Genomic DNA, 27,035 nt, shown 5'->3' on the forward strand with positions numbered 1-27,035 from the left:
ATGGGAGAAAGACCTTGGAGGAGCCTACAACTCCAGGAAATTATTATTTACACCCTCCTTTCCCTCCCTCAAGGAGCGCAAGGTGGTGTATGTGGATCTCTGTCTCCCCATTTAATCCCTACAACAACCCTGTGAGGTAGGTCAGGGCAAAAGGCAGTGACTGGCCCAAGGTTACCCAGTGAGCTTTATGGCTGAGTGGAATTTCAAACCCTGGCTTCCCAGAGTCTGACACTCTAACCACTGCACCACACTGCCCATCTCCCCCCCCCATGCCCCCACTCCTTTGTCATCTCCTTTTCCACCTGATAGGGATGGAATAAAAGGCTGTGGGGCAAGCAAAGAGGCCTGTGTGGACCGCTTGCTGTGCTTCCGGGGACTGCTGGTGTCTGTGGGGTCCAGATTCTGTAAGCAAGCAGCTGGGTGCAGCTCAAGGAAGGAGGAGTAATCCTGAGAATCACTTTGCTTTGATCCCTTGCAATGGCAGGGATGGAGTGCCCTGGGGCTGGAGGCAGAGGCGGCTCTGCTCCCTTTGGAAATGACTCCTCTTAACTAAGCTGGCTGCTCAGCCATCCCACTGTCAGCATCAATCTGAGGTTAATTGTCAGGAGGCACCTCCAAGGTGGCCTTTGCTAGTTAGCGTAGGACAGGAAAGGAGATCGCATTGATGGGAGCTGGAGAGAAACCAGCACTTCCCTGCTCATTTTCTTTTTTCTGTGGAGGGAAAGAGAAGCCAATGCAACTTAACTGCATTTACATTTTAATGGGAAATGTCTTGCCTGCCTGCTCCTGGAGGGCTCACAAATTGCTTTCCAATCCTGGGCAGCTGCCTCATATGACATCAAAGAGGCCCCCCACATTGTAGCTCAGTTACAGTAGGGGGGGGGACATTTTGCCACTTATGGTGGGGGTGCCCCCCCGGCACCCAAATTTTGGACTGATGTTTTTGAAGCACTCTTTAAATGCTCCATCCAAGCCTGCCCCACAACTCGTCTTTCTGAACTTCAATTCCAATCTCAACCCTTTATCAGCATATAGACAAAATCCTGAAAGGTTCGGTACAATAAAACAATGCAATCAAAACCTGAATGTAACAATCGAAATACTGTTGTATATAACATTCACAAATCCTCACCTGGCTACTGTCTTCATCTTATCCCCATCCCGGTTAAACGTTAGAAAGGCCACCTTACAGTCATCTGACTGCCACTCCCTACTAACAAACAACTTTAATGAATTTACTGTAGATTGAATTGTCTGATACAAGGGGCAGTGCAAAAGATTGTTGCTGAATTTACGACTGGAAAAAGGAGAAACTAAGAGATCCACAAATGACAGGTCCTTACCTTCCTAGTGTGGACCCCTCTCTCCCTCTAGTCTAGAGGGCTCCTAAGAGGGAAGGGACAGCCACCCAGCTGGGGCTACTCCTGCATCGAACAGTGAGCTGCATCGCTCTCAATCTGACCTACAAGATACCCTCCAGCTCTGCGTGGTACTGATCCAGGAGTGATGGTGTGGCAAAGGCCACATCACCAGAGGAGGAGGGTATGGAATGTCTTTTTCTCTGTGTGCTGCTTCCCCCTCCCTGAATTTGGCCAGGCTGCTTCCCCCTCCTCTCTCTGCTCAGTGGCTCAAATAAGCTCTCTAAGGATACTCACTTCCAACATGGGGATCAGAGCTATTAGCCAAGTGATAAGAATGAGCACGCGCACAATGGAAGCATAATTACACTGTAGTTAATTGAGTTTCATTTGACAGATGTTCTTCTAAAGGCACATCAGAGATGAATGAAGCTTTCCGCAGCAATCTATATTAAGAACATAAGAAACAGGCCAAGGGGGCCTCATCTAGTCCAGCCTCCTGGTCTCACAGTGGCCAGACAGATGCTCCAAAGGGAAGCCTGTGAGCAGGACCTCAGTGCATCTCTTACAGCTCCCAGCAACTGGAAATTAATAAATAACCAGTATTCAGAGGCACCGTGACAATGGAGGGAGATTGTAGCCATCCTGGTTAGTGGCCACAGATAGCCTTATCCTTCATGAATTTGTCTAATCCTCTTTTAAAGCCGCCCAAGTTGGTGGCCATCACTGCCTCCTGTGGGAGAGAGTTCCATTGTTGTGTGAATAAGTTCTTTCTTTTGTCCTAAATCTGCCAACGTACAGCTTCATTGCATGGTCCCAAGTTCCAGCATTATGAAAAGACATGGGGAAACTTCTCTCAGTCCAGTGTCTCCACATAATCTATAGTTTAATCCATCATGTTCTCTAACTTCTCATTCCCTTTCCCCCCTCTAAACTAAAAACTCCCCCAAATGCTGTCTCCTCTCCTTTTAAGGGGACTTGCATCAACTTCCTGAGAGCCAGTGTGGTGTAGTGGTTAAGAGCGGTAGACTCGTAATTTGGGGAACCGGGTTCGTGTCTCCGCTCCTCCACATGCAGCTGCTGGGTGACCTTGGGTTAGTCACACTTCTTTGAAGTCTCTCAGCCCCACTCACCTCACAGGGTGTCTGTTGTGGGGGAGGAAGGGAAAGGAGAATGTTAGCCGCTTTGAGACTCCTTCGGGTAGTGATAAAGCGGGATATCAAATCCAAACTCCTCCTCTTCTTCTTCTTCCTGATCATTTTAGTTGCTGGACCTTTTCCAGCTCTTTCAGAGGCAACCAGAACTGTACACAGTATTCCATGTGTGGTCACACCACAGGTTTCTATAATGGCATTAGATACCAGCAGTTTAATTTTCAACCCCTTTCCTAATGATCCCTAGCATGGAATCTGCCTTTGCCACAACTGCTGCACACTGGCTCAACATCTTTTATCAAGCTACCCACTACAGTTCCAAGGCCTTTTTTCTGATCTACCACCACCAGTTCAGATTTCATGAGGTATATGGGAAATTACTACTACTACTACTACTACTACTACTACTACTTGCCCCAACATGCATCACTTCACACTTGTTTCTGTTGAGGCTCATTTGCCATTTTACCGCCCATTCACTCAATTCAGAGAGGCCACAGCGCAAAGGCCTTATAAAAACCCCTTCCTTGGTTCCTGTGCCCACATTTTGGCATGTTGCATGGTTGGAAGCATCACTTCCCATGCAACGGAGGCCTCTGTCTTCATCTATCTACCACAGCCTGTAACTAATTGACTGTTGGCCAAGTGAGGCCCTTGTGAGCTCCAGGCTAAGTTGCCGCAGGAACTTTCTTCCAAAAGAAACTTGGAGAAATTGCTTGATTAGCAATTAGTAGTGCAAAACCAGCAGGTTGGGACTTTCGCCAAAGGTGGACAAGCATCAAAACGGGCTCGTGGCCTCGGCTGCTGCTGATTGTGCCTGGCAGGTCTGTCATCTAATTTTTAGAGGCTGTTGGGGGGTAGGAGCACCTAATCTAATTGTGTTGGTCATATTTTGCATCTTTTAATTACTTGCCCTAGAATTAATTAATGTTTATACGCCTGGTTCAACAGAGGACAGTTATGGAAATCTCAGTTTGGAGATGCTAGGAACAGGCATTTTTGCCCAGGTGGCTCTTCAGAGCCATGCAAGGTCCACACTCCCAGGTAAAGGAAAATGGGGTTTCTTTTTCACAGCACCTACAGCTCACATCTGAAGGAGGCCTGCTCTGGGGCCAAGGTGAGGGCTGTCTTCATGGCTTCTAGTCCCCACATCTGTTCATGCAGGATAGGGCCCCTCAGCAGCCGTGACCCATGAGGACCACATGGGACCCTCTGTTCAGAGGCACTTCTGATTTTGCATCTCTGGAGGCAAGCACCAGAGAATGGCTCTGCTCTTCTTGGAGACTCCATAGGAGCACCTGGCAGCCCATTACAGTGGTACCTTGGTTCTCAAACTTAATTCGTTCCGGAACTCCATTCCAAAACCAAAGGGTTCCAAATCCAAGGCATGCTTACCCATAGAAAGTAATGCAAAATGGATTAATCCATTCCAAACTTTAAAAACCACCCCCAAAACAGCAATTTAACATGAATTTTACTATCTAACGAGGCCATTGATACATAAAATCAAAGCAATAAACAATGTGCTGCAGTCATACAATCAATCAAACAGTAGCGGAACTGGGTTCCACAGTCACAAAAACAAAACAAAAAAGCCGCAAAAACAAAAACGCAAGATAAATAGCAAAAATAGACAGACCTCAGTGTAACACTCAAACAGAAGTGTGGCACTCAAATCGGAAGCGTAACACTCAAAACGGAGCATGTTTGTTTTCCGAAAAAAGTTCGCAAACCAGAACACTTCTGGGTTTGCAGTGTTTGGGTTCCAAATTGTTTGAGTACCAAGCGTTTGAGAATCAAGGTACCAATGTACTGTAAAATGACTTTTCGGCTTGTTCATAAACCATTTGGAGTAAGGAATGAGCAATGAGGCAGCCAAGTTTGCTGGTGGTAGTAAATTGCCCAGCCTGGCAGCTCTTGTGTCCTTTTGAGGTGGCAGGTAGTGGGGTCTGCTGGTGCTGGGAGGTGGGCTGCGAGTGCACCATTTGTCTCTGTGCTCTGCACTGTGCCTAGTTTCCTCGGCCTCCATATGAATCCAGAAGTCTGCTGCAGTCCTCTGAGAGCTGTTGATGATTGTTAAAAGTCTGTCCGCATCGCAGAGATGTGATTTATACTTGGTAATTTAGATCATGAATTGCTTCTGAAACATCAATCTGTTCTTATCCAAAGCCCATTGCACAGTTTTCAAGGTATTAGGAATTAGTGATTCATATAATATTCCCAACCAGTCAGGAAAGATGATGAGTCTAAAGGAGGGGAAGGTGGATTTTCCTTCTCCCTTATGGAGCCCCTGAAAATTGAAGGCCTTTCCCATGCATGGGTGTGAGTGGTCGCATGCTTGCCCCATATTTTCTAGGCATGGTCTGAGCAGTTTTGCCTTTGCTCTCAATGCTTTCCCCTGGAAAAGCCATTCTTTACTACTAAATAGGAGCAAACATAAATCCCGAGAAAACCCAAATGACGTTTGGTCTGATTCAGTGAAAAACAGTGTTTTCTTGGGTGAAAGCGATGGGGCAACAGAAGGGTGGGTGAGACCTCGCAGGAGGCCGTGCTCACCAGTTCTCAGGCTGTGCATGTGCATGGTTAAACTATGGAACTTGTTCCCAGAGGAGGCCATGATGGTCACCAACCCGGATGGCTTGCAATGACAAATTCATGGAGAAGAGGGCTATTGATGGCTGCTAGCCATTATGGTGGTGCTCTGCCTCCACAGTTGGAAGCAGCAATGCTTCTGAATACCAGTTGATGGAAACCCTGCTTGTGGACATCCCTTTGGGGCATCTTGTGGTGGGAGCAGGATGCTGGTCTAGATGGGTCATTGGCCTGTCCCAGCAGACTCTTCCTCTGTTCTTATGTAATGCACTGTGGGCAGGCATTGTGCTGGCAAGTGGTTTATTCAGACTTCCAGGGGAGACATGCAGCAAAATGGGAACAGCTGCTGAATGGACGAAGCAGGTTTTGCATAGCTTCATGAATGAATCATGAAGTCCTCAGCGAAGATCTTCAAAGGTCTACATCCGACTGACCTGGTTGTCCAAATTGCCAGCTCACCACTTTTCCAGGGCTTCCTGCTGCTATCAGAATTATCACATGAGTGTGTGAGAGCAATAGCACTTTTTGCAGAAGCACAGAGCAACCACATCACCTGTATGAACCTGCCCAAGTGCTAAAATAAGCTACAGAATTTTTACTTGAATGACCACCAGGTGGGATTGTTATACATCAGCTATAAGAAGTTACATAGTTTGGAGAGTTCCTTCCTCACAATCTCCTTTTGTATTTACCACTCTGAATATATCCCAAATATTAGCTAGATTCGGACATTCATTAATTTAATGGGTTCAAAACAGTAAGATCTTTGTGGTGCAGCAATAAAACTGCTAGCATGTTTAAGCTAGCTAGGGTCCGGTATGGTTTCAAATTGAGTAGGGAAGGTAGGACTAGATAATCCTTCCAACTCTGCCATTCTAAGGAAGAGATGGCTCTTCCAATTGGCTGTAGAATTTCTGTTTAAATGTAATGGAAAAGCGGAATGTATTGTGCAGCATTATTGTCTCTGGGAAGCAAATATATCCCCTAATGGAAATTAATTGAAATCTAAAGCGTTCAGCTGAGCAGTTGATTGCAGCTGTCTTTAATAAAGGTGGAACAAGTGTGTGTGTGTGTGTGTGTGTGTGTGTGTGTGTGTGTGTGTGAGAGAGAGAGAGAGAGAGAGAGAGAGAGAGAGAGAGAGAGAGTTATCATGGAGGCATTCCCGATCCAGTTTGGCATATCAGGTGGGATATTGTCAGTCAATACCCCATTAAAATTCCTGCTCCCCAAAGCCCCTTTTGGAGCTGTTCTTGCACAACAATAATTCTTGCCAGCCTCACTTTTAGCTGTTGTCTGTTAATGGATTATTGCAGAAGGGAAGTCAATTCATTAGTATCACAAGACAGGCATTAGAGGGGTGAAGGAAGAGGATGTGTGAAGCACCAAGGGACCAATTCTGCTGAGCTTTCATGCCTTTGGGTAGAGGGTGTTTGAGCACTGAACTGTCATGATCTGGAGCACAGGAATCAGGATCAGGGCCTTGAATGCTGGACTCTCCACCCTGGCCCCAGCACCTCCTGAGATCAGGTTGGCTTCTTCCCACGCATTGGCAAAAGAAGAGGACATAAATTTACATAACATTTGCATATGCTGAATAAAATGGTATAGCTGCAGATTTAGGCAGAAATGCCAGGGAGATAAGGAACATTTCCAAATTCCACTGTCTGGAACTGACACTACAGGTAGGACTGCAACCACTGTAAAACAGGGTTCGACATCTGAAAATGAGCCATTTCTGGAGGACTCCCTGACCATGGAGAGATCAAGCAGAAGCAGCAAAGTCACCCCTCCCCCTGTCCCTCTCCCAATAAAGATATCCCAAAGGCTGATTTGGTCCACAAACCACGTCTGAAACCAAACTGAAATGAGTCTATGTAATGTTTTATTAGGCTGAGTTGTTTTCTATAATGACTAGATGTTGTTGTTGCAGGTGTGTATGTGTGTGTTTTAATGGTAACCTGTCAGAATAGTGTAAAAAAACATTTTTTTAAAAATTGAGTGATTATAATAAAAAGCAAAGCAGGAATTCCACAGTGGCTGTTTCCTCCTCTTTCTGCATCTCATAATACCATAGAATTGTAGAGTTGGAAAGGACCTTCAAGACTCATCTAGCCCAATTCCTTGCAGTACAGGAATCACAGCTGAAGAATCCCTGGCCAATAGCCATTCAAACACTGCTTAAAAACCTCCACTGTCAAACTTACCATCAGAAAGTTCTTCCTGATGTTTAGTCTGAATCTCCTTTCTTGTAACTTGAATTCTTTCTTGTAACTTGAATTCTGAAGAAGTGTGCATGCACACGAAAGCTCATACCAAAATAATAAACTTAGTTGGTCTTTAAGGTGCTGCTGGAAGGAATTTTTTTTATTTTGTTTGAATTCATGGGTTCGGGTCCTCCTCTCTGGAGCAGCAGAAAACAAGCTTGCTTCATCTTCCATGTGGTAACCCTGGAACTATTTGAAGAGATGGCTCTCATATCATATTGGCATGTGTGGAAAAGCTTTCCTCACTGGATTTGTCTATACAGTATTCTGCTTCTGATGATGTCCCCCTCCTGGGTCCCCCACAAAAGCTGGCTATGAAGGGCCTCCCCACCCCTCTCCTGTTCCTGCCTTTTGCTTCAGCTCCTCTATCTGGCAGCTGCTCTGAAGTGGGGGTCACAAGGTAGAGGCTGCCTGACGTCTCCTTCAGCAGCAGGGAAAGGACTGGCAGACTCTCCCTGTCCGGGCTGATGGTGGGGCTGGTGCTGCTGGGTTTGCCAGCTTCAGTCTGGGAGGATATCCAAAGGGCTTGGCGAGCCATTGCATCTAATCCCCTCCAAGTGGCAGGAGATTCAAAGGGCAAAGCATCCGGTGCTGGCTTAGGCAGGGATCCCAAGAGGGGAGTGACTTTCCATCATCTTGGCATCTTGAGCAGCTATCAGAGGTAGCAGAGCCAGGGAGGGGATTAAGAGCTTAGCAAAGGAAAGGGAGCAGAGCAAAAGGGATTAACATGCCCCCTACCCCACGCCACAACCTGGTCCTATTGCCCTGTGCCAAGAAGAAAGAGCCCCCTGGGTCATGGCTGTTTCCCCAAGACTGCAATGTGCGGAGAAGGGGCGCAGGACAAATTAGTTAAACCCACATTTTTGCATGAATTTGGGGTGTTCTGGCACCCAAAAGGCTGCCTGGGACAAAGCTATTCCTTCTTATTTGCTTTCTCATTTGGGGGAGGAGACTGATGGTGCTCTTTTTTTGGCACCAGAAAATAATGTTCCGAGAGAAAGAGACAGAGAAGGAGCTAGGTGCAAGGCTTTTAGTTTTGTCTTCCCCCTGACAGCCCCTCTTTTCCTTTGCATATGTTTTTTGCTCTGTTGCTACAGAGAGGGTGGAACTCTGTCTGCCATAAGTGAAATATGGGCTAGGTGTGGGCATGTTAAGGAAGGTAGGAGAGGATGTATTGTTTTGATATGATCCCTCCTCACTCATGCCAGTGAGTAAACAGCAGAGCACATTCCCTTTGCAACTTACTGGAAGCAAGTTGATGATTTGTTAGGATACTGTAATTAAGCGATCTGGTCTGGCTTGTCCACTCTGGCTTGTTCCAGGTAAGTTTCCCTTTTATTTCCCTCTTAAAATAATAACAACACAACACAGTCTTCTTTAAAAGTAAGGATCAAGTTTAAAAAAATTCTCACATTCAGTTCACAGCAGTAATCTGAAGGCAGGCTTTATCTTGTGGTAATAGTGAAAAGAAGTCTGAGCTGCATCTCAGACTTTCTCCTTGTGGGCTCCATCCTATGTGAAGGTTGAGCCATGCGCTGGCTAAGAGCCAGGAGAGCGGAAATCCAAGACTAAGAGAGAGTTGGTTGTGTGGCTAGCGGCTAGCCCTTATATTTGGTCAGCTAGGGTCACACCCATCTACCTGGTCACAAAAAGGGGAGGAAGCTCCAGAGCAGGTATGACAGGAAGTCCTCCCTGTCTGGAGCCACATTCTCCTGTGTGTCCATTCTAGGCAGCAGGAAAATGATGTACTTGACTGCTCTAGTAATAATACATCCTCCAGTAGGAACGGTTCCCAAACCCATGGGGTTGTTTAATCTATTTCAATTTGCGTGAATCTTTTTTGTTGTTACCTGGATATTTGGTTAAATTGGAAATATTAATTTTTGCTGCTGTAGTTTTGCTTGCTTAGCATATGACAGAATCATTTTGCTGTTTCTTAATCCTGTTTATAAAATTTTGTAATTTTTGTACATTCTCTGTTTGTTTATCTTTTTATTTTCCTCCCCACCCTGGGATTGAAAACATACAATTAAGAGTGGGCCATAAATACTGTTACTAACTAACTAACTAACTAACTAACTAACTAACTAACTAACTAACTAAATGTCACAGGACCTCTTTTTATAGTAAATATAAATAACTCAGGCATTGCTTTGCAATTCACTGCTGTAAACAACCAAGCTTCTCAAAACTGAGTGGATTTCTGAAAAGGAAGCTGAAAGGCCAAGTCAAGAGGGTCAAATAACTCAAAAGCGCTTGGGAGGTTATATATATATATATATATATATATATATATATATATACACACACACATACATACATACATACACAATATTACAATCTCAGCTGGAATGTAAACCTCAGATCAGGAAGGGGACAACCAGGCTGCGAAGATACCAATCAAAGAAGTCATTAGAGGCAAGAAGGCTTCCTTCCAAAAACAAATGAGAGTCTGGCCCAAATGAGGAAAACAAAAAGGCACACAAACAGGCAACCCGCCCCCACCCGCCCCAAACCCACATGCAAACAAATAGTAAGGAATGCTTTTTTTAAAAAAATGAGAAGCATGTAGCTAGAAAGATAAAGTGATTGTTTTAAGGTATGCAGCTAGTCACCTTGGGTTCATTGAGGAAAGGTAGGGCAATGAATGTTTTAAATAAAGCAATCAGCTCCCAGACTTGTGGCTCCACAGCAACATTGCTCAGCTCCGGAGTGTGCACAAATCAGCAAAACTTTCTCTGGATTTAATGCATTAATGTGGAGCATTTCCCTTGGCTTGGCTTTCAGATGTTGAAAGTCAAACTCAGCCTCTCATCTCTGAAGGAGAGAGCTGAGCAAATGGTTCCTCTTGGGGAGGAAGAGCTCAGCTCCCTGGCCCCGTCTCTTGACCTTTGCCTTCCTGCGGAGAACATCACCGATACTCCCGCTTTTCCTCCAACCTCCTTGACATCCCTTGCGAGTGAAGAAAGAGACTTGTTAATTACTATCTCTTTTGCAGGCTTAAAAAAATGGATCATCTCCCAGTTGGCAAAGCAGGAAGAAAGAAGAAAACTCAGCTCTTAGATCATGTCACTTCTGCAGGAAGAGAGCTGCCTAAGCACCTCACTGGATTTTGCCCTCCTGAGGGTTTCATCGGCCTAAAGGTGGCTGCAGGTGAGAAGGAAGGAGGAGGCAGCAGCTGAAGGAGCTGGAGACCTTCGGGTCATTGTGGGTAGTTCAGTAAAGACGTCAACGCAGTGTGCAGTGGATGTGAAAAAAGCAAGTTCCATGCTAGGGATCATTAGGAAAGGAATTGGAAATAAAACTGCCAATGCCATAATGCCATTCTACAAATCTATGGGGTGTGACTGCATTTGGAATAGTGTGTACAGTTCTGGCCCCCTCACCTCAAGAAGGATATTGTAGAGTTGGAGAAGATTCAGAAAGGAGCAACCAAAACGATTAAGGGGGTGGAGCCACTCCCCTATGAAGAAAGGTTGCAGCACTGGGGACTTTTAGAGAAAAGGTGACTAAGAGGCAGCATGGTAGACGTTTATACAATTACTCATGGCATGGAGAAAGCAGAAAGAGAAAAGTCCCTCCTCCCCATAACACTAGAACTCATGAACATCCAATGAACTGGATGTTGGAAGATTCAGGACACACAAAAGAAAAGACTTCTTTATGCAACAGAGAGTTAAACTGTGGAACTTGCTCCCGCAGGAGGCAATGATGGCCCTAAACTCAGATGGCTTTAAAAGAGGATTACAGTAGATGAATTCATGGAGGAGAGGGATATTGATGGCTGCTAGCCATGATAGCTATTCTTTGTCTCCACAGCTGGAAGCAGCAGTGCTTCTGAATGCCAGTTGCTGGAAACTACAGGAGGGGAGAGTTGCTTTTATGTTCGGATCCCACTTGTGGGTTTTCCATAATGGGCATCTGGTTTGCCACTGTGAGGAGAAGATGCTGGACTAGATGAATCATTGGTCTGATCCAGCAGGCTCTCCTTATGTTCTTATGAAGGTTTCAGAGAGAGAGGGACCTGCCTGATTGCTTGGGTACCCTGTGCCCTGTTGTCACTCCAGGCAGATGCTCCATGCTTCAGCTGCAGGTGGATGTGGTCCAGGCCTATAAGTGGTGGAGGGAAACTGTATCTCCCTAAAGTCACCCTTCTGCTGTTTCTGGTGGAATTGTAGCCATAGTGAAGAAGCAAGTCTTTGCCCAGGGGCAGGCTCACTTGCCGACCTGCCAAGGTCCCTCTGCTGATTCCTGGAGAGCTACCTGGATGAGGGCATGAGGAATCAGAGCCCTCCACTCATTCTAGGTCTGCTGTTGTCATTTACCTTTAGGTAAAGGTAAAGGGGCCCCTGACCATCAGGTCCAGTCGTGTCCGACTCTGGGGTTGCGGCACTCACCTCGCTCTATAGGCCGAGGGAGCCAGCGTTTGTCTGCAGACAGCTTCCAGGTCATGTGGCCAGCATGACAAAGCTGCTTCTGGCGAACCAGAGCAGCACACGGAAACGCCATTTACATTCCCGCCGGAGCGGTCCCTATTTATCTACTTGCACTTTGATGTGCTTTCGAACTGCTAGGTGGGCAGGAGCTGGGACCAAGCAACGGGAGCTCACCCCGTTACAGGGATTCGAACCGCCGACCTTCTGATCAGCAAGCCCTAGACTCTGTGGTTTAACGCACAGCGCCACCTGGGTCCATTTGCCTTTACCTTGGGACAAATTCTGGCACTACTGCTCTTGCCGCAATGTCTTTAATTATGTGTTTTATATGCACACATCAAATGTCCCCCTGGCCCACCCCACCCCTAGGCTGCTCCCCTTGATTTGCCCCAACGCTGACTTTCCTTTTAGCCTGGGTTGTGCTCTGTCTGATGCTATCAAAGCCAATGGTGCTCAGCACCCCTCTCCTGGGTCTTTTTGTGCCAACAAACACCATTCAGCCTCCAAGTGTTTACAGCTCCAGCAAGAGAGTCCTGTAGGAAGCAGCTCAGCTGGGCACATAAGTACTGCTGCGTGCTGCACTTCTCATTGCAAAAGCTAGCAATTAGCATTATATTTGCAAAACCACCATTCGAACCTGCCACAGGCTTCCTAACTCACAGACATACAGGAAGGAAGATTCAAAGGAATGCAAAAGCAATGTAAATACAGCCTCTCGGAAGGGAAGGGAGGAAGGCCCACCAGACCTAGGAAGTGCGGGTGCTAATTATTTCTCTTCATTAGGCAGCCACTGGGGCTGTCTGCTGCTTAGGGACCCCCTCCCATCCCTCTAGGTTACAATGCCTGCCGCAGGCTGACTTTTGAGATGCTGAGAAAGCTTAACTGGGAAAGGGCTGTCTTATCTCACCTGTTCTGTATGCAGAAGGTCCCTCATTTAATCCCTGGCATCCCCAGGTAGGACTGGGAATGGCTCCATCTGAAATCCTGGATATCTGCTGCCAGTGAGAATAGACATTACTACACTGGATGGACTGATGGCCCGGCTCAGTTTAAGGTAGTGTCTGCACCCCCAGTGTTCAGTGGGGAATGCCCATCACTATCCCTTGACATATTACATCAACAGGTTAGTTTCACCTGAAATTTGGAAAGACAATTTGAGGGGGGAAATCCTTACAACCATCAACTGGTAACTCCAGAAAGCAATTGCAATTGTGCTTCATGATCTCCCTGCCCTTTAAATTTGTTATCCCAATAAGATGTAGAACTGTAATAAGTTGCTTTTGGGGGGGCTTAAGGTCACTAGCTGTAGGGACATGGGGCAGATCCCTCTTAAGCTATGGTCCCCACAGGTGTCTTGTATAGGCTGAGAGAGAGAGAGAGAGACAGAGACAGAGAGAGAGAGTTCTGTAGCCCAGAATCCCAGCTCCTGTGTTAGTCTTAAGAACACAAGACGAGCCTGTGGGCTCAAGCCTTTGGCCCATCTAGTCCAGCACCCTCTTCTCACAGTGGCGAATCCAATGCCCCAATGGGAAACCTACAAGCAGCACCCGCTCACAAGAGCCCTCTCCCCTCCTGTGGTTTCCAGCGACTGGTATTCTGAAACATTGCTGCCTCCCACTGTGGAGGCAAAGCATAGCCAGCATGGCTAGTAACCATTGATAGCCCTCTCCTCCATGAATTTGTCTAATTCTCTTTTCAAGCCATCTTGGTTGGTGCCCACCACTACCTCCTGTGGGAGGCAGTTTCATAGCTTAACTACACACACAGCATGAAGAAGGACTTTATTTTGTCTTTCCTGATAATAGTCCTATAAGGCAGCAGTCAGGGTACCAGTTTCTGACAGATAACTCCTTCCTCTTGCTTTCTGCAATATTGGGCGGGCAGGAGCTGTCTCAGGTAAGGATGGAATTCTCTCTTTGATCCATGACACAGATAATTTTGATTCCATTGAGTGTCAGCACCTAAAAACCCTCTTATCAGATAATTGATTCCCTTTGTTTACCCCTAATCCCTGTCAATTTTTTCTCAGATACCAATTACCTGTCTGGGGATTCCATTGTCTCATGTCTCTTAGGGCAAAGAGCTTCCCAGAGAGGTTCATTCTCTTCATTTCAATCAGCGCTGATTCATCAGAAGCAGCACCAGTCAGTCATTTGCCCAGGGAGAAAAAAGTCTGAGTCTTATTTTGGGATGGATGCAGCTACAACAGGTGGAGAACACGTGACGAGGCAACTCCCTAGTAAGTGAAAATGGGCAGGAACACCAAAAATTCCTAGAAAAATCTGGATCTCTCTGGAAGCTTAATCCAGGCTCCATATTCACCTTGGATCTGTAGCACTGAGAGGCCTCCCAATATGTTTTGGATGCTCTTTGCCTTGTCCCAATTTAATTCATTATTCTGGTCTGAATTATTTGTTCTGTTAGATCTGAGGCTCTGTTTCGCCCCTGTTTATTGTAACTGGGGATCTAAAAATGCCTGCATCCTTTTTAATTTCAGATATGTGGGTGAAATTTACAGGCAAGGAACCTCCAGAGTGGATCAAGCCTGTCGAATCCTGCCTCCTGGGATTGATGGGGGTCTCTCTCTGAGCCTTAGAAATGGGGCTTCCCTGCTCTGCTTCAACTCTTAGTCTTATGCCTAAAGGAGCATCTCTACCCTCATTGTTCAGCCCGGACACAGAGGTCCAGCTCTGAGGGCTTTCTGGCGGTTCCTTCACTGCGAGAAGCAAAGTTGCAGGGAACCAGGCAGAGGGCCTGCTCAGTAGTGGCGCCCTCCCCGTGGAACACCCTCCCATCAGCTGTCAAGGAAATAAGCAGCTATCCTATTTTTAAAAGACATCTGAAGGCAGCCCTGTTTAGGGAAGTTTTTATTTTTTAACCAATAAATTATTATTATTATTATTATTATTATTATTATTATTATTATTATTATTATTTTACCAATTCTTTAACTTCATACAATACATAACCAACAACTATATAACAAATGGCTTTGCCAAGCTCTGACTTCCCTCGTCCCCTCAGCAGGTAAGTTATTTAATTCCACTCGTGCATTATCTAAATTTTACTTGATATCAAAGATGTAGGATTTATCTCAATCCCACTAGTGTCTTCATATCTTTATAATTATCTTTTACATATTCTACAAATTTACTCCATTCTTTCTGGAATTTCTTATTGTCCTGGTCCCGGATTCTGTAGGTAAGTTTGGCCATTTCCATGTATTCTAGCATTTTCGTCCGCCACTCCGCTATCAGAGGTACCTCTTGTAATTTCCATTTTTGGGCTATTAATATTATGGCATGCATAAACACCCTTTGGTCTGATTTTAAAATTTCCTTACCCATCAGCCCCAACAGAAAGGCTTCTGGTTTTTTTTAGGGAAAGTGTACCTAAATTTTTTAATTCATTGTAAATAGATTCCCAAAATATTTTTATCTTATCACACGTCCACCACATGTGATAGAATTCACCATCTGATGCCTTACATTTCCAACATGCCTTATTTTTCATTCTATACATTTTAGCTAGCTTTACAGGTGTCAAATACCAGCGGTAAATCATATTCATTACATTCTCTTTTAAAGCTATACAGGCCGTAAATTTTAAATTTTCATTCCATAGTTTTATCCATGCATCAAATTCAATATTGTGCCCAAAATCAATTGCCCATTTAATCATTGCTTCTTTCACTTCCTCATCTTTAGTATACCAATCTAATAACAAATTATACATTTTTGGCAATAATTTGCTTCTACTTCCTAACAATTCAATTTGGAATTTTGACTTCTTTTTCTGAAATCCTAAATTTCTCTTATATGTTTAGGGAAGTTTTTAATGTATGGTGTTTTATTGTATTTTATTGTATTGTAATTAATAATAATAATAATAATAATAATAATAATAATAATGCAGTACTCCCTAGGGAAAGGCAGGTGCTCATCTGCCTCCATGATGACATAGCCTAGAGGAGATTTGGCGGGGGTCAGGCTGTCTGAGCCCCATTTTCTGCTCCTCCATAGCCCCACTATCACCAAGCTCACTTTGTACCCTTCCTCCCTTCAAGGCGGGCCACTACAGCTGTTTTACCTGGCTGACTCATTTTGCAGCTCTTACACTTGTTAGGGGAAAAGTCATCTGTCAGCAAAACTAGTCAGTTTTGTTCTGTACTCCCGTGGCTTCAATTTCCCCCTTCTCCCATGGAGGCTTTCAGCTCCTGTCTCTGGAATTTATGTCCTCAAAGTCTCCTAGGGGTTGGTATTGATTTCTGAGTGTTATTTTCACAGTTGTTTCAAAAACACTTTCAGAAGCAGCTCAGAAAATCTGTGCCCATGGTGGGGGGCGGGGCGGGCAGAGGAGCTGCTCTTGGTCTCTTGGGTCTCCCTGCCACCCTCTTAAGAACACAGGAACATTAAGAAGAAGGTGCTGGATCCAGCCCAATGACCCATCCTAGTCCACCACACTCCTGTCATCATGGCCAACCAGATGCCTGTGGGAAACCTTCAAGCAGGATTCAAGTACAAGAGCCCTCTCTGCTCTTGTGATTTTCCAGAATCAGAAACATTGCTGCCTCCATCTTATAAGGCTATAACTACTGGCAGCTACTCATCGTGATTGATACATACATGCATCATTTTATCTGTATGCCACCTTTCCATATTAAAAACCCTGCTCAAGGCACGTTACAACATGGGGGGGGGGAATTCATAATTACAAACACACAACCAAAGTAGTCATAAACAACATATGATGGCTATGCTCTGCCTCCATGTTCAGAGGCAGCAATGGTTCTGAACAGCAGTTGCTGGAAATCACAGTAAGAGACAGGGCTCATGTGCTCGGATCCTGCTCTCTGATTTCCCACAGAGATCTGGTCGGCTACCATAAGAACAGGATGCTGGACTTAGATGGGCCTGATCCCAGCAGGCCCTTTTTGTTCTCATGCAAAGATCTGACCTTAGAGAATATCAGAGCAACTGAGAGAGATCCAAAATTCCATCCCTGCCATGCGGTTGCTGTGTTAACCCAAGGACATCTTTTTTGCCCATCCAAAAATGAGGTTTCTGTCCAAACCACGGCATGGCACAGGCATCTGCATAGGTTTCTAGGCAGGTATCCCTCAGGTAAGGTAAAGATAAAGGGTCCCCTGACCATCAGGTCCAGTCGTGTCCGACTCTGGGGTTACGGCGCTCATCTCGCTCTATAGGCCGAGGGAGCCGGCGTTTGTCCGCAGACAGCTTCCGGGTCATGTGGCCAGCATGACTAAGCTGCTTCTGGCGAACTAGAGCAGCGCACGGAAACGCCGTTTACCTTCCCGCCGGAGCGGTACGTATTTATCTACTTGCACTTTGACATGCTTTCGAACTGCTAGGTTGGCAGGAGCTGGGACCGAGCAACGGGAGCTCACCCCGTTGCAGGGATTCAAACCGCCGACCTTCTGATCAGTAAGCTGTAGACTCTGTAGTTTAACCCACAGCGCCACCTGGGTCCCTTTCAGTATCCCTCAGGTAAAAGGTAAAGGTAAAGGGACCCCTGACCATTAGGTCCAGTCGTGACCGACTCTGGGGTTGCGCGCTCATCTCGCATTATTGGCCGAGGGAGCCAGTGTATAGCTTCCAGGTACTCAATGTTTAATCAAATGGGGCCCCAATGAAAGGAGGCATGTAAGCCATTTAATTTGGAAGTGGCAGTTCATCACAGCAGGAGGACTACATTTTTGATCCTGAAGTGGGAGTAGCAGCAAGAGGGTTGCTTATTTTATAGAAATATAATCATTATTCCTGCCTCCTCAAAAAAGAAGTTGCTCAAGGAGGCAAAGGAAGCCTAAAAACAAACACCATTATCTCATAATTTAATGAAGTTACACAAAAAACCCCACAAGACTAAAACAGCATCAATAAAACAAAGCTCTCCAGAGAGGCAGAACGAACCACAAATAGATGCAAATGAAATTAAGATGCAGCAGAATCAAATGTTTGTTTTAAAAGATATGCTTTCAAAGGCCAGCAGAGCACAGATGGAGAGGAAGTCTTGGACCCTCATGATCTCCCAATGCTCGCCTCCACACTGACCCCTCCCACCCCAGCTTCAGCCCCTGGAAGCAGATGGGCTGCTTTCCTTCTTCCCCCTCCCTGCTGATCTGCGAGTCCTTCCACAAAATCCCCTGGATGTGTGGAAAGTGTTTTAACTCACTCAGATGGAAACGCACTCTGTACTTGCACACACGATTATGCAGATGGTGGATGTGAAGAAGACCAGATCCCCAAAGAACAGGTCATGTGAGTTTACTGCAGTGAAAAAAGACGGATCAATTTGTATGTGATGACTTCAAGGGCGGACGGATTAAACGGCAACTTTTCCAAAGCTTCATCCTATTTGTGATGTTATCTCAGTACAGCTTCAGCCTGCAAAACCCACTGAACGATTCACCTCACTTGTCACTCTGACCACATAAGCTTCATGCATCCTGCCACTGGTTTCCTGCTCACTCCTGGATCCAGCACATTTCTAGTCCTCAAGTTCAAAACCTTCCTTGGCCGGGTCTCTTTATTAAGAGAATTGTTAATCCTCCTCATCAAATAATCTTTGTGTTGTTGTTGTTGTTGTTTAAAAAATCTATGGATGACTTTATTCGATTGACAGTATCTGAGTACCAAGACCAGTGTTTCTCAACCGGGGGAGTGTATGTATGAAGATCGGCAGGAGATGATGAGTGCTTCCAAAAATATGTACAATATGAGTAAAAAAAAACACCACACCACCCAAATTAAAATATGAAAGTGTGAAGTGGTATGTGAAGATCACGTGCCGCTTATTACGTGATCAGCATGCCATCATGGGTGCACAGGAGTTCAGCATTACCTCTCGGTTGGTGTGGTGTACAATATATAGGCTACAGTGCAGCAGTGCAGCATGCAGGCTGCAGTGAACTGTGAGAATTTCACACATACTATATATGCCATTGCTATTACATATAAAATTATCTTTGATTTAAGGGAGACATTTTTTAGTGTGTGGTTGAAACAACATTGTGCAGCTGGAAAAGTGGGGAGGAAATTACACACGCCAGGTGAATGTAGTTAGGAAGCACTTCAATGACTAGCAACAGCTGTGACTCTGGCATTTCAGTGGTTGGACTAGAATGATCAGGCATCCCCAAACTGCGGCCCTTAAGATGTTTTGGCCTACAACTCCCATGATCCCTAGTTAACAGGACCAGTGGTCAGGGCAGATGGGAATTGTAGTCCAAAACATCTGGAGGACTGGAGTTTGGGGATGCCTGGACTAGATGATCCTTTGGGCAACTTCCAACTCTATGGTTTTATGGTTCTCTAGATGAGGCATGTCCAACTCCCAAGAGACTGTGATCTACTCCCAGTATAAAAAAACTGGTAGTGAGCTTTTTGGGGGGAAGGATTGACCAGTTGAGCTTTCTTGCGGGACCAATAAGGATCACCCAGGAGATCACTAGTATAAGTGGTACCGTGATCGACCACAAACATCCCTGCGATCAACCGGTAGATCGTGATTGACCTGTTGGACATGCCTGCTATAGATGATTAAATCAACTTAGTTTCCACTGAGTTAAACTGCTGAAGCCATGCTAATATGTGTCCTTTTTCTTTGGGGCCAGAAAAACAGCCTCTGCTTCACTTACACCTTCAGACAGGCATTTTCCCCTCATATCCTTTTCAATACTCTTCAAGTGCTCCTGTTTTTGCATCATTGCCCTGTCTAGCACCCCATGTTCCTTCTTCTGCAGACAATGCAAAACAGAGCTGGTCTAGGGTCCTTCTCAACCAATGGTGGCATATTATTATAGATGTAAAGTTAATAGGTTTTCTGTTTCTACAGATAGTTGGGCCCTGAACTAAACAAATCTTTGTTTTTGTTTTCTTGGAAGAGTGCTACACACACAATTCCCTCCCCTGCCACTTCAGCTGGGCATGGGAGACAGAGGAGCTCCATTAGCAAGACAATCCAGGAAATTCATACTAATTTATCAATCCCTTTTGGCTTTGCTCACCAAATGCCTCCATCTCCTAGTCAGACCTCTCGGAGTCACCAGATCTGGACTGAATCTGAGTGAGACCATCTAGAAACCCTCCAAGAAAGCAGCCTAGGTTGGCAAGTTGAATCTGCAGACAATGGATAGCTCAGTTGGTTAGAGTGTGGTGCTGATAACACCAAGGTTGCAGGTTTGATCCCCATATGGGGCAGCTGCATATTCCTGCATTGCAGTGGGTTGGACTAGATGACCCCTAGGGTCCCTTCCAGCTCTATGATTCTGGTGGAGAGAACTGAGCAGCACCCTGTGAGGAAGCCTATCATCACTGCCCTTCAGTCCTTGCTAGAGCATCTCCAAGAGGAGTTTTTGAAAATCAAGTTTGATTCAGCTGTCAAATATGTTTTGATCCAAATGTCTTTGTGAAACTGCTCTTCCTGCTCTTATGGCTATTAAAAACAAAGGCATTTGACAAGCATGCACAGATTAATAATAATTAAAACAGACTCTGAAAATTAAAAGTTCATGTGAAGGTTTTGATTTTTTAAAAAATTGTAAGCACTTTGATTCATTGTTATTGATAAAACCCCAAAACATTGGAAGGCGGCGGATTCTCCTCTCTTGGAGGTTTTTCAGCAGAGGCAGGATGACCATCTGCCACGGATTCTTTCGTTACGATTCCTGCATTGCAGGTGGCGCGGCTGGGCAGGTTGACCCGGGGGGTCCATTCCAACTCTGCAATTCTATGATTTGTAATTAAAACTCCCGATATTGCAGTCGTTTAACATAAGGGGAGCGAGGTTTCAAGGTGGGGCGTGGGGGCGTGGCGTGGGATTTTTATACTAGCCAAAAGGGGGAAACACTGACGTAGCCCAACTACTGACCACGCCCCCGGGCAACCCCCCCACCCGCCTCGCTCTCCGCCCCGCCTCTCTCCTTCGCCCGCCAACCCCTATTGGCCGGTGGGCGTGGCGGCGCGCGGAGGCAGTTGCCTGGCCGCAGCGGGCGGCTGGAGCGGGCGGCAGCATGAGGAGCCTCGCCGGTGCGCGGGGCCATGGCACTGCCGCGCCTCGTCCTCCTCGGGCTGGTCGTGCGCGCTGCCTCCACGGAGCAAGGTAGGGGGGAGGACTGCGCCTAGCTAGGGAGGCTCCACCGAGGGGACGCCGCCCTCCGCCAGGGCCAGGCAGTCCCATTGGAGAAGAGCCACCTCTTGGAGGAGGTAGAGTGCCTACGAGCATGGATGCTCTGCTGGGTCATCAGCCCCCTTCTCCCCCAATGGAAGGGTAGGGCGGGCGGGCGAGGCTTTCCTAAAGCGCCCCCCCCGCTCTTTCTTGCCAGGGTACCCCTAGGGGGTTGAGCAACCAAGGAAAACCCCATCCTCTTCCTTTTCTCCCCTCAAGCTCTTCTTTCTGTTTTCGTGGGCCGGTCGAGCGGTTGCAGGGAGCGAGCCCAGACGGGACGGAGGGGTAGACTACGGCGGCACATGGAGGCTCCCTTTGGCTCTGCTCTGAGCGCCGCGCCGCCGGAAAGCCCGTCTCCTTCGGGAAACGTTGCCGCCAGCGCCTCTGGAGGGAGTTTGGGGGGCGGCTGAGAACGGGGAGCCCGTCGGGAGACCCACTGATCGTCTGGGGGTGTCCTTAAGGTCGCTCGCTTGCTTCGGGAACCGTCTTCCGGTTGCGGAGGAGCGGCATCTCTCCTCCTCGGGCTCGGCGCGTCCCTTCTTGCCCACTGGCCCTGGCAGAGGCGCCGCTGCCCAGCCCGGCGCTCGGCGGCGGGAACACACGACCGTGCAGCGCCAACGGGGCTCGACCTTGGCGGCTTTCGGGTGCACTGGCTGTCGGTGGGCTAGGCTTGTCACCCCGCTGATGTTTAAAACAACAAAAACAACAAATAATAATAATATATTATTTATACCCCGCCCATCTGGCTGGGATTCCCCAGCCACTCTGGGCGGCTTCCAACAGAAATATTAAAATACACTAATTTCTTAAAGATTAAAAGCTTCCCTAAACAGGGCTGCCTTCAGATGTCCTCTAAAAGTCTGGTAGTTATTTTTCTTTTTGACATCTGGTGGGAGGGCATTCCACAGGGCGGGTGCCACTACCGATAAGGCCCTCTGCCTGGTTCCCTGTAACTTGGCTTCTCACAGCGAGGGAACCGCCAGAAGGCCCTCTGCACTGGACCTCAGTGTCCGGGCAGAACTATGGAGGTGGAGATGCTCCTTCAGGTATACTGGACCGAGGCCGTTTAGGGCTTTAAAGGTCAGCACCATCACTTTGCAGGGAATGCTCCCCCCCACCCCCGACGGCTCCCGGGCTCAGGCAAGCAGCTCTCGCTTGCTCCTTGTTCCTGCTGCCTCCGACACCGCCCTTTCCCTAATCCCAGTCTTTGCCGGTGGGTAGGGACAGTCCTGGATGCTGCACAGAGCTGAACCTCTCATGCCCAAGAGAGGCTGCTTCCAGAGATGCCGGCCCTCAACTCAGGGCTGTTTCAGTGGCAGCTCCTAGCAAGAGGGTCCAGTAAGGTTTCCTTCAAGAGGTGAGAGGATGGAGCCTCCCTTGAGTCCTGCTGGGAAGAAGCATGTTCCTCCTGACAGGTAAAGCCTCTCCTCCTTTGTTGCCTGCTGTCAGCTGTTGATTTTTCTGCTGCCTCCAGATGAGCTTTAGACTGCAAATATGCTGCTTGCTTTGGCTATCAGCTGTTTGGTTTGGCTCTAATAAACTGCTTTTAATAAAACAGGGGCTGGTGTTTGTTTTCTTTTTGTTTTTTCGCCCCGAGAATTTTATTTATTTATCAAATTTATATCCCACCCTTCCGTCCCAAGATCGCAGGGCGGTTTGCAGAATAAAATACGAGATAAAAGCACAAGTAAATAATTAAAACTAAAACAATAACCCCCCTCCCCACAGACAAATTTAAAAGGCCTGGTTGAAATGTTTTTTTATTATTATTTAAAGAAAGAAGTGTGTTACAAATAGGGAATGTAATAACCAGAGCACGCTGCTTCTGTTCCTGTGCTAGCTGCCGTCTGGCTTGCTAAGAGCAGTGTCCCTGGCAGATGAAAGCATTCACTGCTTGAACATTGCACTGCTTTGGTCTTGTGGGAACGAACTGGCTTGGATCGGCAGGAGCGTCCTACGAAATCTTTATTATAGTCACTGTGACAGCTGCTGCTGCACAGGGAAAGGGAGGATGTGCCCTGTCAAGGGGAGGATGTGCCCTGAATCTCTTGGTCAAAAGCTTCTTCTGTGAGATGCCTGGTCAGGATAATGAAGCTGTCGCGGAATCGAGATGACTCTTCTCTCTCCACCAGTCTCTGCCCTGCAAAACTGCCACAGGGGGACAGAGGGAATTGACTGAGAAAAGGAGCCTTGGTTCAAAGTGGGAGCGTCCATGTTCAGGGTCACAGAGCAGAAGCAGTTAAATCACATGACTGGCACCTCTGGGCATGTAAGGCAGTCAGGGCTTCAGGGCAATGAGCAATTGGCAGAAAGGCAGGCTTAAGCCGTTTGGGGCCTCACCACAGAACCGACTCTGGGTGGCCTATGGGCCTAGTCCTTCCAAGTGCTGGGCCTTCCCTCAAGTACTTTCCGGCTCTGAGGGGACTTCTCAGATATTAGGAACAGGACTACTGGGAGCCAGCAGTTCTCAAAAACTCTGGCAGGCAGCAGCTGAGCCCTCAAGCCCAGCTCTGGTAGGCAGCAGTGAGGCCATAGATTTGCTAGTTTCCTTTTGGATTCTTTCCCTGAAGATCAACCAGAGTGAACCAAGGGGGCCTGTAAGGGAGAGTTCAGGGACGGACAGGCTCCCCTGCATAGTCTCCTTCTAACGTTTCTCTCTCTCTCTCTTTCAGTCATTTTGCTGGATTCTCAGGAATCGCAAGCTGAACTGGGCTGGACGTCACACCCTTCCAATGGGGTGAGTGGCTGTTCTGGGGCATTTGTGGTTCTGCAACACACTTGCTGAGCTGGTAGCCGGCTTGGGAGCGGTGGTGGTGCTGCCACTAGCAAAGCCATGGAGGACACCCAGGCCCATGTCTTCTCTTTGGCCACCTGGTATCTTTCCCCCAGGTTAGTTTTGTTTACTGATTAAGAGAATGGCTGCTTTGCGTCTCCCTCAGCAAGGACCCTGCCTGCTGCCTGAAGTCACTTTGGTGGCAGAGAGAAGGGCACTCATGGTCTCCCAGGGTAGGCAAACTGTTTCGCTCTACTAATGGCCAGGCAATTGCAAGAGGATGGCTCCCCGTTGTTGAACTGTTGAAAACTGGGTGGCCTCAGAAGCCTGCTAGGATTTTTCTTTTTAATTTTTAACCTTTTAAAGTTTTTTATTACTATCGGTAAATAAAATAAACCAAAGAAAAATTGTGTGAAGAAGTACTCATAATACTACAGCAGGGTGAAAGCATAGAGCCATTGAAGTTAAATTTATTGCTCCAAAACATGACAAAATATACGGTACTCATTCTCTCCCCCCGCCATAAATCTGTTAGGCTGGTTTATATGTATTCTTTTGTAATAAATTAGCCTTAGTTACTATAGCCCAAATTTTAGCAATCCATTTGTCCTACCTCATTTTTTAAGCTATCATAATCCTAACAGCAGTTAAGAGATTAAATACAATTCCTCAATCATTCTGCGGAATAACATCTTATGGATAACCAAGTAGAAATCTTTGAGGTTCTAAGGGTATATGATACCCTAGTATATCAAGGATATTGGCCTAAATAGATTTCCAGAATATTGGGTATTTGAGAACAGTTCCAAAAGATATGTATATAATCCGCTTCATTTAATCACATGTTGTTGTTTAGTCGTTTAGTCGTGTCCGACTCTTCGTGACCCCATGGACCATAGCACGCCAGGCACTCCTGTCTTGCACTGCCTCCCGCAGTTTGGTCAAACTCATGCTCGTAGCTTCGAGAACACTGTCCAACCATCTCGTCCTCTGTCGTCCTCTTCTCCTAGTGCCCTCCATCTTTCCCAACATCAAGGTCTTTTCCAAGGATTCTTCTCTTCTCATGAGGTGGCCAAAGTATTGGAGCCTCAGCTTCACGATCTGTCCTTCCAGTGAGCACTCAGGGCTGATTTCCTTAAGAATGGATAGGTTTGATCTTCTTGCAGTCCATGGGACTCTCAAGAGTCTCCTCCAGCACCATAATTCAAAAGCATCAATTCTTCGGCGATCAGCCTTCTTGATGGTCCAGCTCTCACTTCCATACATCACTACTGGGAAAACCATAGCTTTAACTATACGGACCTTTGTCGGCAAGGTGATGTCTCTGCTTTTTAAGATGCTGTCTAGGTTTGTCATTGCTTTTCTCCCAAGAAGCAGGCGTCTTTTAATTTCGTGACTGCTGTCACCATCTGCAGTGATCAAGGAGCCCAAGAAAGTAAAATCTCTCACCGCCTCCATTTCTTCCCCTTCTATTTGCCAGGAGGTGATGGGACCAGTGGCCATGATCTTGGTTTTTTGATGTTGAGCTTCAGACCATATTTTGCGCTCTCCTCTTTCACCCTCATTAAAAGGTTCTTTAATTCCTCCTCACTTTCTGCCATCAAGGTTGTGTCATCTGCATATCTGAGGTTGTTGATATTTCTTCCGGCAATCTTAATTCCGGCTTGGGATTCATCTAGTCCAGCCTTTCGCATGATGAATTCTGCATATAAGTTAAATAAGCAGGGAGACAATATACAACCTTGTCGTACTCCTTTCCCAATTTTGAACCAATCAGTTGTTCCATATCCAGTTCTAACTGTAGCTTCTTGTCCCACATAGAGATTTCTCAGGAGACAGATGAGGTGATCAGGCACTCCCATTTCTTTAAGAACTTGCCATAGTTTGCTGTGGTCGACACAGTCAAAGGCTTTTGCATAGTCAATGAAGCAGAAGTAGACGTTTTTCTGGAACTCTCTAGCTTTCTCCATAATCCAGCGCATGTTTGCTATTTGGTCTCTGGTTCCTCTGCCCTTTCGAAATCCAGCTTGCACTTCTGGGAGTTCTCGGTCCACATACTGCCTAAGCCTGCCTTGTAGAATTTTAAGCATAACCTTGCTAGCGTGTGAAATGAGCGCAATTGTGCGGTAGTTGGAGCATTCTTTGGCACTCCCCTTCTTTGGAATTGGGATGTAGACTGATCTTCTCCAATCCTCTGGCCATTGCTGAGTTTTCCAAACTTGCTGGCATATTGGGTGTAGCACCTTAACAGCATCATCTTTTAAAATTTTAAATAGTTCAACTGGAATATCATCACTTCCACTGGCCTTGTTATTAGCAATGCTTTCTAAGGCCCATTTGACTTCACTCTCCAAGATGTCTGGCTCAAGGTCAGCAACCACACTACCTGAGGTGTACGAGACCTCCATATCTTTCTGGTATAATTCCTCTGTGTATTCTTGCCACCTCTTCTTGATGTCTTCTGCTTCTGTTAGGTCCTTACCACTTTTGTCCTTTATTATGGTAATCTTTGTACGAAATGTTCCTTTCATATCTCCAATTTTCTTGAACAGATCTCTGGTTTTCCCCATTCTATTGTTTTCCTCTATTTCTTTGCATTGCTCATTTAAGAAGACCCTCTTGTCTCTCCTTGCTGTTTTTTGGAAATCTGCATTCAGTTTCCTGTATCTTTCCCTATCTCCCTTGCATTTTGCTTGCCTCCTCTCCTCCGCTATTTGTAAGGCCTCGTTGGACAGCCATTTTGCTTTCTTGCATTTCCTTTTCCTTGGGATGGTTTTTGTTGCTGCCTCCTGTATAATGTTACGAGCCTCCATCCATAGTTCTTCAGGCATTCTGTCCACCAAATCTAAATCCTTAAACCTGTTCCTCACTTCCACTGTGTATTCATAAGGGATTTGATTTAGATTGTATCTTACTGGCCCAGTGGTTTTTCCTACTTTCTTCAGTTTAAGCTGGAATTTTGCTATAAGAAGCTGATGATCTGAGTTACAGTCAGCTCCAGGTCTTGTTTTTGCTGACCGTATAGAGCTTCTCCATCTTTGGCTGCACATATCTTCCTTTTTTCTGCCAATTCTCATGGACTATGAAACACCAGGACACCAGTCCTATTTTTCTAGAAAAAAGAGGTGCTGGAATTCACCATGAACACCTCCCTTGCTCTCTTATAATGCCAATGGAGCCCACCTGAGAGGTACCAGAACTGAGTTCCAGCAGAAAAAAAAGCCCTGATTGGCACCAGTGACAGGTGGGCTCCTTTGCACGGAGGACCCCAA

General features: G+C 46.4%; 1 protein-coding gene across 2 annotated transcripts in view; it reads left to right on the top strand.

Moving 5' to 3' along the window:
• The first annotated feature begins 20,803 nt into the window (after positions 1-20,803).
• The window catches only part of EPHA10 (EPH receptor A10), a 38,582-nt gene continuing 32,350 nt past the window's right edge, over positions 20,804-27,035 (top strand). The window contains exons 1-2 of one of the 2 annotated variants that reach the window (XM_035119693.3): positions 20,804-20,924; positions 23,663-23,727. In XM_035119693.3, the coding sequence (XP_034975584.3) occupies positions 20,864-20,924; positions 23,663-23,727 (126 nt within the window). In that variant the 5' untranslated portion in view covers positions 20,804-20,863. Of the gene's footprint in view, positions 20,925-23,662; positions 23,728-23,753; positions 23,880-27,035 lie in introns of those variants that run through there. The other variant, XM_088672164.1, reaches the window with a different exon arrangement.

Source organism: Zootoca vivipara, chromosome 6, assembly GCF_965207765.1.
Source record: "Zootoca vivipara chromosome 6, rZooViv2.hap1.1, whole genome shotgun sequence".
Taxonomy (NCBI): Eukaryota; Metazoa; Chordata; class Lepidosauria; order Squamata; family Lacertidae; genus Zootoca; species Zootoca vivipara.